The following is a 17747-nucleotide window of genomic DNA, read 5'->3' on the forward strand; positions in this document are numbered from 1 at the left end:
CATTGCACATCTTGTGTATAAAAAAGTGAGAAGCCTTTCTTTAACATCCACACAGAAGACACGCTGCTAGTAGAATGAATCGCAGTGAAATCGATAGTTGCCGAGACCTGTTTAAGCCAGCTGGTATATTGCTATTTAATTGAGGCTTTCACTACTGCTTTGTAAATTCATAAGAATGAATAATGAGTCAGAGTCAGTTGGTGCACATATGGAAAGAAAATCACAATGAGGCAGCATCTAACACGGAAATAAAGTGTGCAGTCCCCATGAATTTGTGTTAAAAATGCATAGCTTTAATCTTGTATAATTTAAAATTGTAGAGTACAATTTCATTTACAGTACAGCATTTTATCATCTGCTTTTCCAAGTTTATGCCTTGGCTATTTTTTTGACAACCCTATTTATATATATAATTATATTATTATTAAATTATATCTACAACAATGCCCCATCAACAATCTGACTCCACCAAGACTAGCCTAGCAAGATCAAGATCATCAAAGAGAGACGATCTCTTCAAAACGTTTCACTGCAACACTGGCCACCTGCAGCTACAATTTCCAAAACTCTCGGATGCAAGAAAGAAGTGGATTCAAAATTCTACAGCTTTGCTAAAATGAAGAGAATTGAAGTAGATCAAAAGACACATGGAGTCAAAAGTTGTCTACCTTGGACAACAAATTAATGCAGACGGAGGTCTGAAAGAAAAGGAGTGAAAAGGGGATGGAGTACATTTGAAAGAAACGGCACAGCATTGAAAGGAATGTTTCCTTTCGCCTGAAGAGAAAATAATTTGATAAATGCATACTACCAGTGCTCACTTATGACTGAAACCTGGTCACTGTATGCAAAAATGATACAGAAACTGGAAATGACACAAAGCAGCATGGAAAGATGTATACTTGGAATAACAAGAAGAGACAGAAAAAGAAAGAAATGGAACTGAGAACAAACGTAAGTACGTGACATCATTGAAGAGTGCATCCTAAGAAAAATAAATAAATAAATAAAATAAATAAGACCACATAGAAGATGGGAAGAAGAAATAAAAAAGCTTTGCTGGCATGACCTGGAAAAGAGATGCTTTGTATCGAAATAAGTGGGAACATCTTGGGGAGGCCTTCAACCAGTAAAGGGTTGATTAAAGGCTGATATATATATATGAATATACATATATAGGGTTGTCAGGATATATACATAGGTTTTTCTTTTGCTACAAATATTTCCAGATCGATTCTGTCAATGTAGATGCATGCAGTATACAATTGTTACTTTTGTAAGGCCACTATACACACACACATAATAAATTTCGTTGTACTCAACAAACATGAAGTGACAGTTGTGTTTCTTCTCAGGTGATGAGATTTTGTCATTGCTGTGAGTGAGCTGCAGTTAGTTGCCATGGCAGACGAGTTAACAACCTGCCTGTGGGAGAACCCAGCTGCAGCAGCTCCTCCCACTGTGGGAATGTCTGACGGCTGTCGGATTCTGTCCTCTGATTTCTTCGGCACTCAGTCCCCCCCAGAACCATCATCTGCAGCAGATGGCGTGTGCTTCATTGTGGAACCATAATCCTTAGTAGACTCGCATTGTGTGTGCGGGTAGTCAGGATCTGCTGGTGACTCATTTGTGGCTGTGCAAACGCATACGAACAAAACTTTTTGCTAACTAACTTTTCCAAACCTTCCCGAAACGCGGCGTTCATAAAAAAATAACATAAGGGTAATTTCATTTATAATCGGAATCCTAATTCCCAATTCAAATTGAGCAAGTTTAAATCTTATTTTAACATCTTGGACTCTGTACCTGTATTCACACCACACATATCCAGGACTTCTTCAACAGATTTTTGCTCCAGTGCAAAAAAAGTCAATGTTTCTGTTTTTCATACCTACATAATTTCAGAAACTGGAGCAAAATAAAAACTACTTTGAAGATCAAAATGTCAATTAAATGTAATGCTGAAAAATGTGCTTCCTTTTCATTGCAATTGATTTTAGAAAAATATAACTTCTAGATATTCCCAACAAACTAAAAGGTTCCAGTTACAGGTGTATTAATATAAAGTGAAGCAGCTAGATCATTTGCTTCTGCTTAAAGTGTATATAAGACTATTTTGAGGGGCACGTGTACATGCTTGTTGGGACATATTCCTATCACATTATCCTGGAAAGCACTGGTGTTTTCCAAGAAAGCAAAAATTAACATTAAACATCTGAACCGTAAACTATCATGCATGAGCAGGAATGGTAATGAGAATATTCCTGCATTCAGTCACAGCTTCTTTTTTTTATATATTATATATATCTTTTTTTCTGTAATCAGTTAATTGTGAGCACTGTACAAAGCAATGGAGAAACCATCCCATTGGTGCGAGAGATTGTGAATGACTTTGTGCTGAAGCTCAATGGGAGATGTCACTTAATGCTTTCTTTTGGCTATGGTAGTTGACATGTTTGAGACAGAGGACACTCTCCAATTGGTCCCTCTGCAGCATCCATTGTATTTCTGTTCCAGTATCGACAACATCCCCATCTATGCTGATTTTAGGTTGAGCGTGGGGGGTGTAGTAATGACATTTGCCCAGCAGGTGGCAAAGATGACCAGCCAATTCAAATCTGACTGAAGCCTCAGTCATTTCACATCAGCTGACACGTACAAATTCCTATTTGACATAACCTGTGTGGTGTTACCCGCTTATATGCAACGTGCTGTGAACAAAGCTCATGCTAAGGTGGAAAACAGATGTGATCTAAGTCTCAGCTCTGATGGCTCAAACCAATTTTAACAGAGAGCTGATGTGTTTATTTAGGTTATTGTGATAATGTCACGTGTGATTAACTTTATGCAAGAAAAATATGAATCTCCCTGCTGGGGACTCATTAAGTGGAGGCTTATGGGAAATGAGATACTGATACCTCCCGAAAGGGTCTATAAAACGCTTTGGTGTTTATTAATGCTAACTAAGCAATATTTATTTTATTCTGATCAATCCGGAGGACACAAAGAAGGCTTAGTGGGAACTGAGAGTGGGCTGCACTGCTTTTACTAAAGTGAAGGGCACAATGCAGGCAGGAGAGAACAGCTTTTTTAATCTACAGAGCTTTTAAAATATCTAAATTTTCAATGGAGGCCTAAACTCTGGCACAGGGCAGCAACCAATCTGATTCAATTACACTGTCTGGAAGCCTGGAGACGTACTCTCCTTAAACATCTGGATGCTGTTAAGCAGAACAAGGAGCAGACAGTATTGTGAATCTCTTCCCGGTTAGGAACCATGTACCTCTGCAGATTCAGCTGCACTACATCTTCCATTACTGGTCAATATGGTAGAGTGGCAACAGAGAATGAGGCAGGCAGGTGATACAGTACAAGCTCAGTGTAACCTTGAGATGGTAGGCTTGAGGATGATATGGACAGATCTGGAAAGAGGCAGGAGAGGTGAGTATTATTAAGCTATCTGTCAACACTAGTTTGAGAGCTAGGAAGAGGGAGATTGCTGCTCAATCTTAAATACATAGTAAATGTGAGAGAATAGAAAGACTTTTCTCCTCCCCAGTATCTGGATTCTGGCCAAGGAGCTCAGCTTTGCGTCTGACCTTAAAAATCCTCAGATTTCCTACACATTTCCAGTTTCAGAGCAAGTACAATTTCATAGTGTCTCCTGCAGCAAAACAAGACTTCCTGGGGCTTTTGAAATTTGACTCTTTGTTAAAGATTAGACGCATGAGGGCTTGGAGAATTGCTTTCCTCATTTTAAAAGATGTTTCACAGTGCTTGTTTTTTTTCTATTGTACATATTTGATTTCCGTCAATCTATCTAAACATATAAAATGATTGTTGGACCAAGAGTTTTGGTCATGCTGTTGCAGGGTGATTTTTCACTTTGGCAAACAAAGTCTAGCAATTAACTGCCAGCACAGTGTGCCTAGGCACACTTGTCAGATTGATTCGGGACATACTGTAAGCAGTTTCATGGCAATTCAACATATTACAACTGAGAAAATATGGATTTTCCCACTTGGCCTTCCACAGCTAATCAAAAAAGGGTTTTTAAATAACAGTGACAGCATTTACATCGCTTTATGTGGTGCATTATGTTAGACTAGGCAACTTGCCCACCAGCAGTAAATGCTAGCAATAATTACAAAGTGAAAGCCCAACCCTTGTAGATTGTCTAAATTAGTTACATAACACCTGGCTAGATTACCCCCACTAATGAAGGGGGTAGTAGGTGGTGGTAGCCTTGTTTCTGAACCTGTATTCCAGTTCCCATTCCTACTGTATTAGACTTCAGAGTATGCGCTAGAATATTTATACAACCACACACTAGTCACAGATGAATTTGTGTGTAAGCATACACAACAATGCAGTTCTTGGCCTGAAAAGTCTCCACCAGACTTATACATGGTCTGTGTGTGCCTTCTCGTCATCTACAGTGTAGGGGTAGGCATTGCCAGGAAACAATTATTGAGTAAAGCTATTTTAAAGAAATCTGCACCCGTTTGCATTCCATCGCTAAATGAAACATACAAAGAATCAGGATAAAGATTGCAGTTAGGGATTACTGCAGCACGTTGTTGAGTTGCAGCAATGAGTGCCGCACTGCAATATTCTGGAGTCACTGCTGCACCAAAGTCTGTATTTGGCCTATTAATTATATTCAATTATATCCAACACTCTCCCTTCAAGCACAGGATAGTGTAGGGAGCTGAACAAAATAACCGTCTCTCTTCAGTAACTTTAAGATGGGCTTCCCTAGAGCAGAATTGGTTAAACATTTCATTTCAGCTTTGGTAACCAATTGAAAAAAACAATCCTAAACATCAATTCCCACGCCACTGCTACGTTGCAAGATGACTGTTGTATGATAATTATTTCCCTCAAACGAAGCAGCTTACAAGCCTGTCTACACCCCCCCACCTCCTCCCTCCTTTACTCCTCTCTTTCCCCAGATGTTGCTGTCAGGGTAGCACATGGTGTGAAGATGTAATTGTAAGAGGTTCCAGTTAGTTAGGCTAAAGTATGTGAGCTATCAGTTCTTTAGAGGCAACAGTTTGACTGACACAAGGAGACTTCGTGGCTACTACCTCAGACAGCCTTGTGACATCCCCAAATAACCGTCCACAGCTAGCCCAGCATTGGCTGTAATTTGACTTCTTATTAATGACATGGTCCTAGAGCACTGTGGCCAACATCAAGTTCACAGCTGAGATCCAAGGCTTGCATCTTTTTAGTATACAGTCAAGCTTAACCTACAGGCAACGTTATGCAAGTGCCAGCTCAATGAAGGTCGTTGCCCTGGTGTCAATGGAGTGCAGCTGTGAGATAACTGTGGGTTGTTCCTAGTGGGCCAGAGCAACCCTGATGACCAAAGTGATGCTGGACCAAGATTGCAGCTGGTGTTGAGCTGGTATTGAGCCAACACTGTTTTGGTTATCTGGGGTCACTCTTGTAGGGTTGCCCTTCTGCCCCACTTAGCGCCGCTCCTGAGGGCCTCTTTACCATTTGTGTTGAGTGTGCACCACGATGGACCTCCTCTTGCTCTCCCCTGAGTGGCTCCCCTGGCCTGACTCTCTGGAGCCGCGCGACACCTCCTCCCCCTCCTCCTCTTGGCTCACCCTGCAGTCCTTGATGTCCTCCATTTCCATCATATCGTCTTTGCCGTCTTCCATTTGTCCCACCTCGTCCTCCATCTGGAGCGCAACGTAATTGCCCCGCCTGTCCGGAGTCGAGCTCACGATGACGACCTCCTCTATGCGGACTGGGCTGTGGTGCACCTCCTCACTGGTGCCTGCGCTGTTAGGAATGGCCTCTGTCTTGGTGACACCATCCACCCCCACGTCCTCCACAGCACTGGGGTTCCTCTCCCCTTCAGGCGGGGGCAAATCTGCTCCCTCCGTCTCCGGGCAGGCTTTGTTCTCTGTGGGAACAGGTCCAGTTGGCATCTGGACTGCCCCATTGGCCGTCTCCGGGCTGACGTCTTTGAACATGTTCCTCAGGTTGAACTCCTCCCGCACATTGCCCTGTGATTGGTCGTTTTCCTCATGCGTGTGGTGGGTGTGGGTTTCGGTGCCCTGCGATTGGTCACCGGTTTGCTCTTGCTCGGTGGCAGAGGGGTTGGCGGTCTCTGAGATGCTGTTTTTCTTCCCGATGTGGGTGACTTTGAACCTGCACATAGACACAACTCAAGACATGAAACATGAAAAACATACACAAAGGGCCAGGTTTGGTGCAACAGTCTTTTGTGCAGAGATATAAACACTGTTAATAATTATTTGTTGAAAAAGAACCATGATGTTCAGCTGACTGTGTGCTGGTGAACAGAGATAGCTGATTAAATAAATGATCATTCTGGTCTTAGAGATTCAGAGCCCTGTCTTAAAGTGAGCACTTCTGGTTTAATATGTCACAATAACACAAACATAACCATTCAGCCTTATGAGCTATGCAGGGCTGATGCAACTGCTGAAGCAGAGGACCGTACGACCGCCAGAGTGACATTGGGGTGTACTTAAATAAATTAGAAAAACTTGGTGGCATAGAATAAAACCCGAGCACCAATTCCTGTGAGAAACAGACTGGACTATGCCTCACCTCCCCACGGAAAACACAATGTGCTCCCCAGGCCGGGCCTTGCTCCTGGCCACTCTGCTCCGGCCACGGGCCTTCTTGGTGCGGCCTTGGACACAGAGGTGACAGGCGTTGCCGGTGCGGTCGCTGCCGGAGTGGACGGTGTGGTGATGGGGCGGCAGGGTCCCAACGCTCTCCTTGCGGGGCAGTCTGTCAGTGGGCAGGATCCAGTGACAGTTTAGTTTAAGGCCCAACTCCTCCCAGGGCTGCAGTCCAGCATTGCTTATAGATCTCTTTGAATAACCAGCTGCATAAGACTTGGGAAATGACTTAAATTGGTGTAGTTAAGCAAATAATTGGTTAATTAACAGCCCAGGTGGATCAAAAGCCAGATGACATTCAAGTGCAAAGCTGGACACTGCTGGTACACAAATGACAGGTTATAAATGTAGAAATATCCAGCGGATAACACTGATTTATGAACTTAGAAAAGGGTTTATACACAAGAACAATTTACCTTGTGTTAGTAACATACACTTATTGGCACTCTGTCAAGACTCCATTAATATAGCCCAGGTAATACTGAATTGAGAAATGCAGTTTGTGTATACTTATCTAAACTACAGGTTAAAGAGAAATTCAAGGCCAGGATTGCAGTTTTTCACCATGTTAAGCGTACATAGCTTTTTCTTTAAAGAGGAAAAACAAACTCTGAATGTTATGTACACTGATCAGCCATAACATTATGACCACCTGCCTAATACTGTGTATTGTGTAGGCTGATCGGTGTATATATAATCAATGTTTGACACACGAAAGATCTAAGTTACCCTACACTTTAGAGCTTTGCTTTTCTTATTAGGAAAACACACAAAAAACGGTGTGAACATAGTGTGCTGGTAATTGTATAATATAAGCAGGGCCTGAGTGACACATTGGCAAAGTGCCTGTGTGGGAATTAGCATGGTCAGTCCTCCAGCATGTATAAACTAAAACTAATTCTTGGCTGAGACCATGATGTTTCAGTTTCGAGTTCAATTCCTTCTTCCCCGCACCTTATGAAGTAATAGACCAAGATAACGTCTCCAGCAGATTTAAATAGGGGAGAGCACGATCAATAACACAGCATCGACGTCTGGCTGAAAGACAGGCGGTTATTGAGAACTGTGTGTGAGAGCTGAGAAGCTCTGATGAACGATGCTTGCGGATTCTCCCTCCGTCTTGCTCTGGTCTCTGCCATGGTTCTATCACCCACCGAAGACACTGCAGCGATCAGGGGAAGTGAGTGTGTCTAGAATGTCAATGGACAAGCCTTGCTCTTCTGTACTCAATCAATAGATATACAGGCTTGGAAACACACACACACACACACACACACACACACACACACACAAAAAAGATTAAAAAAAAAAACACCACACAAAAGAAAGGAGCAGGATACCAGACGCCCTTGAGGAGAAGCAAACAGAGAGCTGTATCACTGCAGGACAAGAACAGGTGTGAGTAAGAAGCAATTGTAAATGCAAATATTATGTACCCAAGGCCACAGGTCCCACATTTGTCCTCAGGCAAAATAAGGTGGCATTTACTCACGCTGGTATGCCATTCAAATTTTAATTTTGAAATAATGTACTTTAGATTATAGTCCAAAATTCAATATTAATAAAAAATGTAATTCCCATTTTATGAACAGTCCGGGATTTGGCACAGTGTATCCACCGAATGAATGGAAGCTATAATCACTGTGAACCCTCAGCCTTTCATTCAGGTGTAACACGGCCCACTGTGTATAGGACTCGGTTGTGGTGATGTCAGTGACCCAAGCACACCACACTGCTAATCCCCCAAGCTTAAGAGGGCTGCAGTTGTGTTGCTGGGTTGTGGGGTTTGGGCACTGTGTGTGTTTTTGAAACAAGGGGCTGCGGGTCCCATTGCACAGGACTGAGCTCATTTCAGATAACAACAGCACTTCGGAAACAACAAAAGTCTATTATTCCTGCAGCTAATTGTATTTCCCCATTTCTCCCTCTGAGGGATGGAACTGCATCTGAACGTGATGGAGGGCCAGAGGGATGTTATTTATTTTCTCATTTTGGTTGCTGAGTATGATTGGAGACTGTGGCGCAGATTCAGAAAGCTGTTTATGCCCTAAATACAATATACAACAACAACAATAATGATAATAATCATAATAGACTTAACATTTAAACTGCGTTTGCACTTTCCAACTTCACTATGTTGTCTTCCAAAGAGAAAAAAAGCTGGTGCCAATTTGTAAATGTTTATTAACAGGCAAGAGAAATAATCCTGTCTGACCCCTATGTCCAGATGGTCTCTGTGTTCGAAGTACAGTCAGTGAGGACATACACAGCCTGGAAGTCCCAGTAGACGGCCCCAGACAAACACACAATTCACATACATCAGAGCTGTGTCTGCCTCTGTCCGTGCAGAGCCTGACATTGACATTTTGGATCTCCTTTCAAAAACTCAAGGAGGTCATGATGACTTGATACAATTGTGGCATAAGGGATTGTTTTTAGACTGCCTGTTTACTGCTTCAGCATAGAGGAAATGTTCCACAGCTTGGCCTATGCAACAACAAGGCACACCTACACCCGTGAAACACAACACAAACACAATCCCGTGTTATAACTGGCTGAAGTCATATAAGAGGTTTGGAACAGCACCACAATATATAATTGTATGGACACACATATAGATGTTAGGCTGAGTTTGTACCTGTGGTCCATTTGATCTGGCACATTCTGGTTTCCCAACATCTCCTTCAAGGCTTCCACATTTGCTAGGAGGAGACAAATGATGCAATGTCTACATTGGAACTCACACACAGAAACCTTAGAAACAGAAGGACTGAGGGTACAGCAACAGGGAGACAAGAGTCATGGACACTTTACACTTTAGCGGGGGATACAGGGCCAGGTTTGCACTTTCACAATACTCTTTATATTTAGGCCCCTGTGTTTTAGGCTACTTTCTAAGGCTACACTTGGTGGTCATGTAGTCTGCATAATCAAACCACTTATTGATTACAAATCTCACCATTCCTTTAATCATCTCAATTAATCATTATATTAATGCGCATTGATTGATTGATTGATTGATTGATTGATTAAGTGGCAACGGACTTTTTTTTTAATGCCCCTTATTACTAATATGTGATATTTAATATTATTTCTTAGAATGTCTAAATATGTTTCAGTTTACTAGAAGAAGGAACACATAATCGATCAACAAAAGACTAAATAAAACTGCACTGATTCCTGGAACAATTTATATAAAATACTAAAATTATAATAGTGCCCAGTTACACGATCAAGGAATAGAATGACATTCTTGAGGGTTTACTGCCAAATTCAATATATCTGACTTGAAATGCCCACTATAATAACCCTTGCCAGCAATATCTGTGGAAATAATTATAATGATCAACTACATATTCCACAAAAGGTGGAGAACACTTTTACAGTGGTGATTTCTCTTCAGTGAGCTACAATGGAAGTCTGTTTACCTCAAAGCACCACTCCCTTTCAAACAATAATCCCAGTTGTAGTGCATCCAAGACTGCACTCTTTAAAAATGATTCTGAGCCACTGTGCATTGGGAAACAAATGCATTAAGCAGTCTTGAAGCATTAATTCATACTGCTGGTTTGATGCCTGTTCTCTTACCTTCGTTCTCAATGATGCACTTCAGTATCTGCTCCACTGTGTCCTGGTTGGTATCTTCAGTTTCCTCCTCTAGAAGACACATAGAACAACTGTACAGGACAGGGACTCATGGACCAACAACCAGCCAGTGTGTGAGCACCCATTAGTATGTGAATGATGTTTTTATGGCCGTAGTTTATGTGAAAGTTTTGATTAAGTGTTTTAGTTGCTGGTTGCCCTTGACAGGAAATGACTTGCAAAGTTTTGAAATTGAGATCTCGTGCGGCTGAGGTGAGGAGAGCGGGTGCGAACAAAAATAGGAGAATAAACAAAATGAGAAAATAAACAGTCAAAAAACAAGAGACCAGAGAACGTGGGCTTGGAAATGAAACCACTCAAAAGCAATGAAAGGCCACCAATTACACACAAAGAAACCATCTGTCCAAGCAAAATGCGGACTCCCCCTTCAAGAGAGATGGCAAATTCCAGCTTTTCCTTCTATGCACTGTGCCTTTCCTGCTGGATACGGCAAAACTGTGATCCTTCTGCTCCCTGCTATGTAGCATTTGTGTAACACTTGACAGTTAGGGGTTTAAAAGAAGCCAGAACACTGATCTGTGACCCATTAAGTCCCATGCACAGACCTAATGAGGACATTTTGGGACCTGGCCCATTCCGCAACTCTTGGCTTATATTCTGTTGCATTTCCGATTTCTGAAAGTACTTTTTCCCTTACAAGTTACTTGCCATTTATATTTTACACACAGAATGATCACATCAATCATTTGTTGAACATGTTTTGCAATTGCGTGGGCCTCCACCTCAAAGCTCAGGTCCCACAATCCAGGTGGGGCTCCCAACAAACCTTTTCTCAACTTTGTTGCTCCTACCTTGATTTCCCCCCGCCAGCTTGTCCTCACACTCCTCGTCTGGCTCTCCGGTCCGGCAGCGGTAACCCTTCTTCTTCAGGACATGGCAGATAAGGAACCCCAGGAGGCCCGTGAGGAAGAAGAAGAGGACCAGGAGGAAAAGCATGTAGGTGGGAGGGGCGTCCCCCATGGGCGTGGTCTCCTGGTCCGCCATCCTTCTCTCCCCTGCCCCGGAGCAGTGTCCTGGTGGAATGTGAGAGTGAGCGTGTGAGAGTGTGCTGGCCTGCATCTGTGGGAGTCTTTATTTAAACCCTTCCGAGGTGACGTCACCCCCCCATATCTTTACACAGAATACACGTTTTCTCTTTGTCGGCCACGTTTGTTTCCCTGATCAGAGTTTTGTGACGCTTGTGTAGATAACCTTGTTCAGTTCTTGCCTAGCTTCACACTGCTAATGGTACTGTTCTGGGAGAGATTAACTGGCCCACCTTTATCTCTCTCAACAGCTGGGAGTTTGGGGGTCTCTGCGTTCTTTTGGGAGAAGGCCCGGCCACACCCTCTGCCGTTTTTCAGTCAGCGCAGAAAGTCGTAGACCAGATGTGTCACATTCCACTCACGGAGAGCCAAGTTGGTCTTTATGCATTCATTACAGCATTAGCTCTCGCTTTCTCAATAAATCCAATTTATTGGGCCAATTCAACATATCGTACTTCTCTTTTTTTAAAAGGTCTTTCATGGTTGACTCTTCTTTTTACAATTGCTTTTTAAAAACGCTGCTGATAGCAAAGTACAGTACGTACACACAAATGTGATGCCTGTAAAATGTGTCTAATGAATCCAGCAATTACACCAACTCATTAGCTCTGTTTAACTGAAATGAAAGGAAAAAACGAGCCTTCCTGGAATTCATTAGAATGACAAATTAATCAGTAAATTAAAATAATAAGACTAAAAAGAAGATGTAAAGATACCATATGACCATAACAAACTATAAACAATTCTATAGTGCTTCTAAACATTCAACATTTTATAATAACTAGTTGTACTGCTGATTATACCCATTGTTGTTCTTAAACTAATCATTTAATAGCAGAGCACCTCCTTACACATAATCCTTCAGATAGTGTACCAAATGTCCCCAAATGTCTGAACGATGTATTGATTTATTGTTCTAAACAATTCAATTGGTATAATTATTCTTTTCATTTGATCAGTTACAGTCAAATGACTGACTTGACTTGTCCTTTCTCCTGTAACCCAAGACTACAAAAGCACAACATGACAAATCATAAATCACAGTGATGTTTCAGTCAACACTCAATACAGCAAGCGTTTTACAAACATTAACATTCAAACAGTTTAGCTATAGCTGCAATTCAAATAAGCACCTTAGCTACTCCTTCAGCTGGAACCTCTTACTGGCGGATGAGAGCTCTGTGCTGTGGGGGGTCACTGCATGATAAGGAGTCCTTGACAAAACTTCATGTAAGGCAACATCCCATCTGGTTTCAGCGCTTGAAATATATATTTTTCCCCTACATCAGTTGCAAAGACCTGGGGTGTTCAATTGGCAACCTTCCCAAGATATTTGCTGTGTACTCTCAAAAAAAAAAGAAAAACCAGTCCTGAGAACAGCCACTCTGGTTTAAAGTAAATAATGAACATATTCCCATGAAAGTCATAAGACAATTTTCTTTCACTCTGAAGTCTGAGAGAAATATGCCCCCTGACCCATCACCCGACCACCACCAAGCCCCACGATACATTCTCCGTCTTTGCACACTTAACTGGAAATGTACAGTCTGACCATCTTCCTTATTTTCTGCCCTATTTGGCCTGTCTTTGTATATTTCCATAACTTGTTGAATCCCCAAGAATAATAGAGATGGAGTACAACCCACTGCACACAGCACCAATGTGACTATTGCCATATTTTCTTTGAACTACCCCTTCGCTTCTCTTAAAGAGCATCATACACATACACTTAACATTAGTTCATTATACTCTTACTTGGCCTGAAGTTGTATATTCTATATACTTGCTTACGGTACTTTTCTTAAAACATCAATATATTGTGAGATACCTTTTAGTTACCCTGGCTAAGGGCATCTGCAAATAAATAAATAATCAGACACATTTGGAGTAAAATCAACATAAATAAATATCACTTGTATATCAGCTATGTAGTTTGTTGCAAGCGATTATCTGGTCCTTTTATTTGCACCCGTATCAATGTGCACAGCTGCTTTACAACCCCATGCATCAAGAGCCAATGATACATGATATATTGATCGCTGTGCCACTAATAATAGAAAGGTCACCCAGTTGTATGATGTGACTCCAAACTGCATGCCTAGTAACCTTCTCCCCTCCCTGTACCCTCCCTCCCACTTTGCCCCTTGCCTGACCTGTAGGTCACACTGGGGCACTGTTATCATGTGGTAGCTTAGACACTGAGTCCGAGTGGGAGCTTGACTTGCCCATCCCCACACTCAGTCACTCGGACTCATTATTACTGTGTGCAAGCCGCTCACCTCCTGATGGGTTTAATAGCTGGCAGCACACTGGTCCCAATGAGAAGGTGAGGAACAGATATCTTATCATGTGACCATCTGCTTCAAAGCCCTGTATGCCAGTGAAGCTACGGTTTTCTACCTCTTAAATTATTACCTCAAGATAAGGAAACCCAGGGCTGAGGTTGACTCTGTTACTGCCTGTTTCTCTAATGACGCACACAATGACACTGACTGATGCAAACTTAAAAGTTGCTGAATAATAATAATCATTGGTCTTTTAGCAAGTGCCGGACATGGACTGTAATAAGATGCGATCCTCTGTTCCCATAGCTCAAATCTGAATAACAAAAGCTTGAAGCTGCACTCAGTGTGAGAAAATCCTCAGCACACAGTGTTCTTCTACTTGCCTCACTGATTTTCAGTTTTACAACAATGGGATTCAAAGAGAAAGGCCGACACACAACTTAATTTCTAAAACCCACTACTTGAATATATGCATATTTATTTGTCTGGAGTCTGTCACACTGGGAAGCACACAGCCCTATTGATACTGAAGCCAGGGTTTCGTCCTAAGCTGTAATTAAATGGTTAAGACGTGTCTATCCATCAGCAGACAGCTCTTGTAGTATTGCTCCAGGCTAGTACGATTTGCCCTTGTCTGTCCTGACTCGACATTAATTACTGTAACTCTGGTACACTGAGATGTTACATAACAAGTAGAGGTGCATCAGCAGTTACAGTACAGAAGGGGGAGTGCTCAAAGTCCTTAAGAAAAAATACCTTTTCTTCCAAATTGTGACATCTTGACTTATCAGCTCAGGATCTAACCTACACCCAATACAGAATTGATGCACCCTGCCCAGTCCTGCCTACATGCGACAGTAACAGATACATTAGATCGCTTCTCCTATAAACGTCCTTATCCACAATTTTGCACGTATTGTGTTTTATGCAGACTAAGAGTGACCTTCATCTAAGGGAGATTTTTCATGGCCTGGACTGGCCATCTACAGTACAAATTTAAATCTCAAAGAAGCACATTAATATTTTACCTGACTCTCTGACTACCTGATTGTATTATTATTATTATTATTATTATTATTATTATTAGATTAAAAATATCATATGCAAAAAATGAAAGTTACATGGCAAAATAGAAATTCTTAGAAACAACTACCCAGGCAGTGAATTGCAAAGAAGGGAGATAACTAGATATATGTTGTTCTCTTCCTGAATGAAGTCTAATAATGATAAGCTAGGAACTACTTGGAATCACAGACAAACAAGGCATTTAGTGGTTCCTTGGGTTACAAACCACATTACAAAATTGCCTGCTGAAAAGTTCCACTCAAAAACTTACATCCCTCATACTGAAAAAAAAAACAGTTCTTTGGCCTAACCCCCCTGAAATAATTGACATTCAAATGTTAAATGCATCATTTGTATATGTTTATTTTTATTTATCTTCTTCTTCTTAATAATAATAATAATAATAATAATAATAATAATAATAATAATAATAATAATAATAATAAAACAACGTGCTATTCTAAATGTTGTTCTAAACCCACTTTCAGTGTAATATTGTATCACACTGCCATCTGACCCTATCATGTCCATTGAAGATTAGCTCAATTAAAGGTTCACATTCTTCATAGCCAACAGGAGACGTGTGCAAAATGTTTTCTGTGCTCTGAGAAGCGATTCCATATGAAGGGTTACAGTGATTTTTTTCCTTTATATCCTGACATTTCTACCGATATCATATTCTCCTCACGCCGAGTTTCTGCGCGGCATCTTATTATTATTATTATTTTTAATATATATATATATATAATACAATGTTTATTAATCCCCAGCTCTCCAAATCCTTGCGTCGCCATGACAAAACGCACTCCTGGGGTATGAATTACCAACAAAAACCAACAACACCGTGCGAGTCTCTGGAGCACAGACCTCCCTCTCTCTCTCTCTCTCTCTCAAGTTTCCCATCCATAATGATCCTGTCAGCCCTGTGTGGCTGGTGACACACCTGCCCTTGGGTTTATCATTAGTGTCCGAGGAAAAACTGTTGACTACACAAACGCGCCTCTGTCCACACACCCTCCAACATGCGGGACTGTTAATACGACAGCAATGCAATACATACATGCGTGCTGACGGCATTATGCAACACGCGTGTGCACATTGGCTGTAATAAAAAGGCATCGGGGCAAAATCAATTCCACTATAACGGCATCCACCATTTCCCCCCACACAGACACTAAATAAATATTTAAATATCACCCAATATGTCAGTCTGTGTGCCGTCTGCATCCAATGTATAATAATAATAATAATAACACCACCATCAATGACTGGATGCTAGATTCATTACATCACAGTTAAAATAACAACAGGATCGTGCTTATAACCTGATAGGTAATCAAAAAGCAATGCTACGTTTGCTCGAGAGCTGCATCACAATAGCTCGTCTCTGCTGCCATACGCCCACCCTCTCCGCACCCCCTCCCCGGTACCTCTCTGGTCAAGTGGCGGGCAATTATTGTCCAAGGAAGCCCCCCTACCCCCTGGCCGGTATTAATCCACAGATAATGCAGGAGGAAGTTTCACTCACCGGGATGTTACAGCTGGACGCCTCTCCTCCCGTAGGGGCTCATTGGGATGCGGTGGCTCTGTGAGATCCAGGCGAGCTGCTCTGAAGTAACCGGAGGGAGGGAGTGGGATTCTGCAAGTTATTTAAAGGGAAAAGAGCCGACACTCAGGAAGGGAGCACGTCTGGAGAAGGAAACGTGTGGTTTTGGTGGCATTTCGGGTTTTATCTCCAATTCACGCCTCTTAGAAAATGCATTTGTTCCTTTACGCCTGGACTTCCACACTGTGAAACGTTGCGGTTGCATTCATGGCTTTAAGTGTCTTTTCCATACTGGAGTTTTAAGTATGTATAGCAATCACTAACCCTTCAGACGAAGACATCTGTACATGTACAGTACTCAACACCTCCTCATCCTCAGTTAAACACATTCAATAACTGATAACACTTCTACTGGAAATATCTGTGCTGAATGTATCATTTTAAAGCACACAGACCCATAGACAAAGGGCTCTTTTTTCCCAAATGGAAAACATGTATTTATCCACCCCCCCCCCAAAAAAAAAAAAAAAAAAAGTTATTAGTTTGTTCTACGTTGCCTGGATTTGCTGAGGAAATTTATTTGAATTCGTTGATCCCCATGACAGCTTTTTTGCCAAACTTTACATCTGCACAGAAAAACAAGCTAAAGCTGTGAAAATAAGCAAACCTTGTCTATTGTTCCAACCTGACTATGAGCATTAAAACATAATCCTGATATTTGATTGCCATACATTTTTATGTAAACACAAGTGATTCGCATCCTTATCAAAACTGTGCAGGGTCACATAAAGGCTGTTGAAAGCTATCAATGGAGAATGATTAAACTGCAGATATTCTGCCACACACAGCACTTGTCACAGCGAATTGCCATTCAATACAAATTCCATACTTTCATCTTGTGATCAGTATACAAAATCAATCAATCAATCAAGTTTTATTTTGTATAGCGCCTTTCTCAGAGTAGCCACAGAACGCTTTACAGTGATAAAAAGACAACGTCAATAAACAATTAAACCATAAAACAGATTCAGATCAATCGTATCTTTAAAACAACGAAAGACTTTTTATCCCATATTGCACTTACCCTTGTCCTTATCTAAATATCATTTTCTAAATGTATACATTTAATTTATTTTATTTTCTTTCTTGCCATCATGCTAAGCTAATAATAATATATGATATACAGTTTAACCGATGTTGATTTATATTGAAAATTAAGGCACGATATTTGTCAAAACTTTGAAAAATATTTATTTTTAAAAAAAATTTGTTGTATGTAGTATTGACTGACAAAAGCGTCGATTTTAAGTTAAAAGGCGCAAGTATTATAACGTACCTGTTTTTAAACTGTATTTATTCTTAAATAAAACGATTACTTTCAGATTATGTAACGGTCTCCAGAAAGTGAGCTGTGCTGGCGCTTTAAGGCCGAGGCCCCGCTTCCCTCTTTTGGTGTCATTATCGTCAACACACGTTCGTGACGTAA

The 17747-nt window shown here is 41.3% G+C and overlaps 1 protein-coding gene across 2 annotated transcripts; it reads right to left on the bottom strand.

Annotated features, from left to right (window-relative positions):
• Window positions 1-271: 271 nt before the first annotated feature.
• rell2 (RELT like 2) lies at window positions 272-17690 on the bottom strand. 2 transcript variants are annotated; one of them, XM_066716533.1, is made up of 8 exons: window positions 17598-17690; window positions 16244-16354; window positions 11132-11353; window positions 10263-10331; window positions 9313-9376; window positions 6598-6783; window positions 5506-6171; window positions 272-3422 (listed from the first exon to the last, which is right to left on the bottom strand). In XM_066716533.1, coding segments are annotated over exons 3-8 (1179 nt in total). In that variant the 5' UTR covers window positions 11325-11353; window positions 16244-16354; window positions 17598-17690; the 3' UTR covers window positions 272-3421. The 2 variants fall into 2 exon arrangements, with proteins under 2 accessions (XP_066572630.1, XP_066572629.1); XM_066716532.1 differs by having other exon boundaries at window positions 272-6171.
• Between the last annotated feature and the right edge of the window lie 57 nt (window positions 17691-17747).

This window comes from Amia ocellicauda, chromosome 11 (assembly GCF_036373705.1).
Source record: "Amia ocellicauda isolate fAmiCal2 chromosome 11, fAmiCal2.hap1, whole genome shotgun sequence".
NCBI lineage: Eukaryota > Metazoa > Chordata > Actinopteri > Amiiformes > Amiidae > Amia > Amia ocellicauda.

What these genes read in the sequence shown, in the direction of transcription:
- rell2 (XM_066716532.1), bottom strand. Translation starts at nt 11,324, where the DNA reads ATGGCGGACCAGGAGACCACGCCCATGGGGGACGCCCCTCCCACCTAC. An exon ending in CCAGATCAAATGGACCACAG is followed by an intron (nt 6,784 to 9,312) that starts GTACAAACTCAG and finishes GCCCACTGACAG; the next exon opens with ACTGCCCCGCAAGGAGAGCG. An exon ending in ATTGTGTTTTCCGTGGGGAG is followed by an intron (nt 6,172 to 6,597) that starts GTGAGGCATAGT and finishes GTCTATGTGCAG; the next exon opens with GTTCAAAGTCACCCACATCG.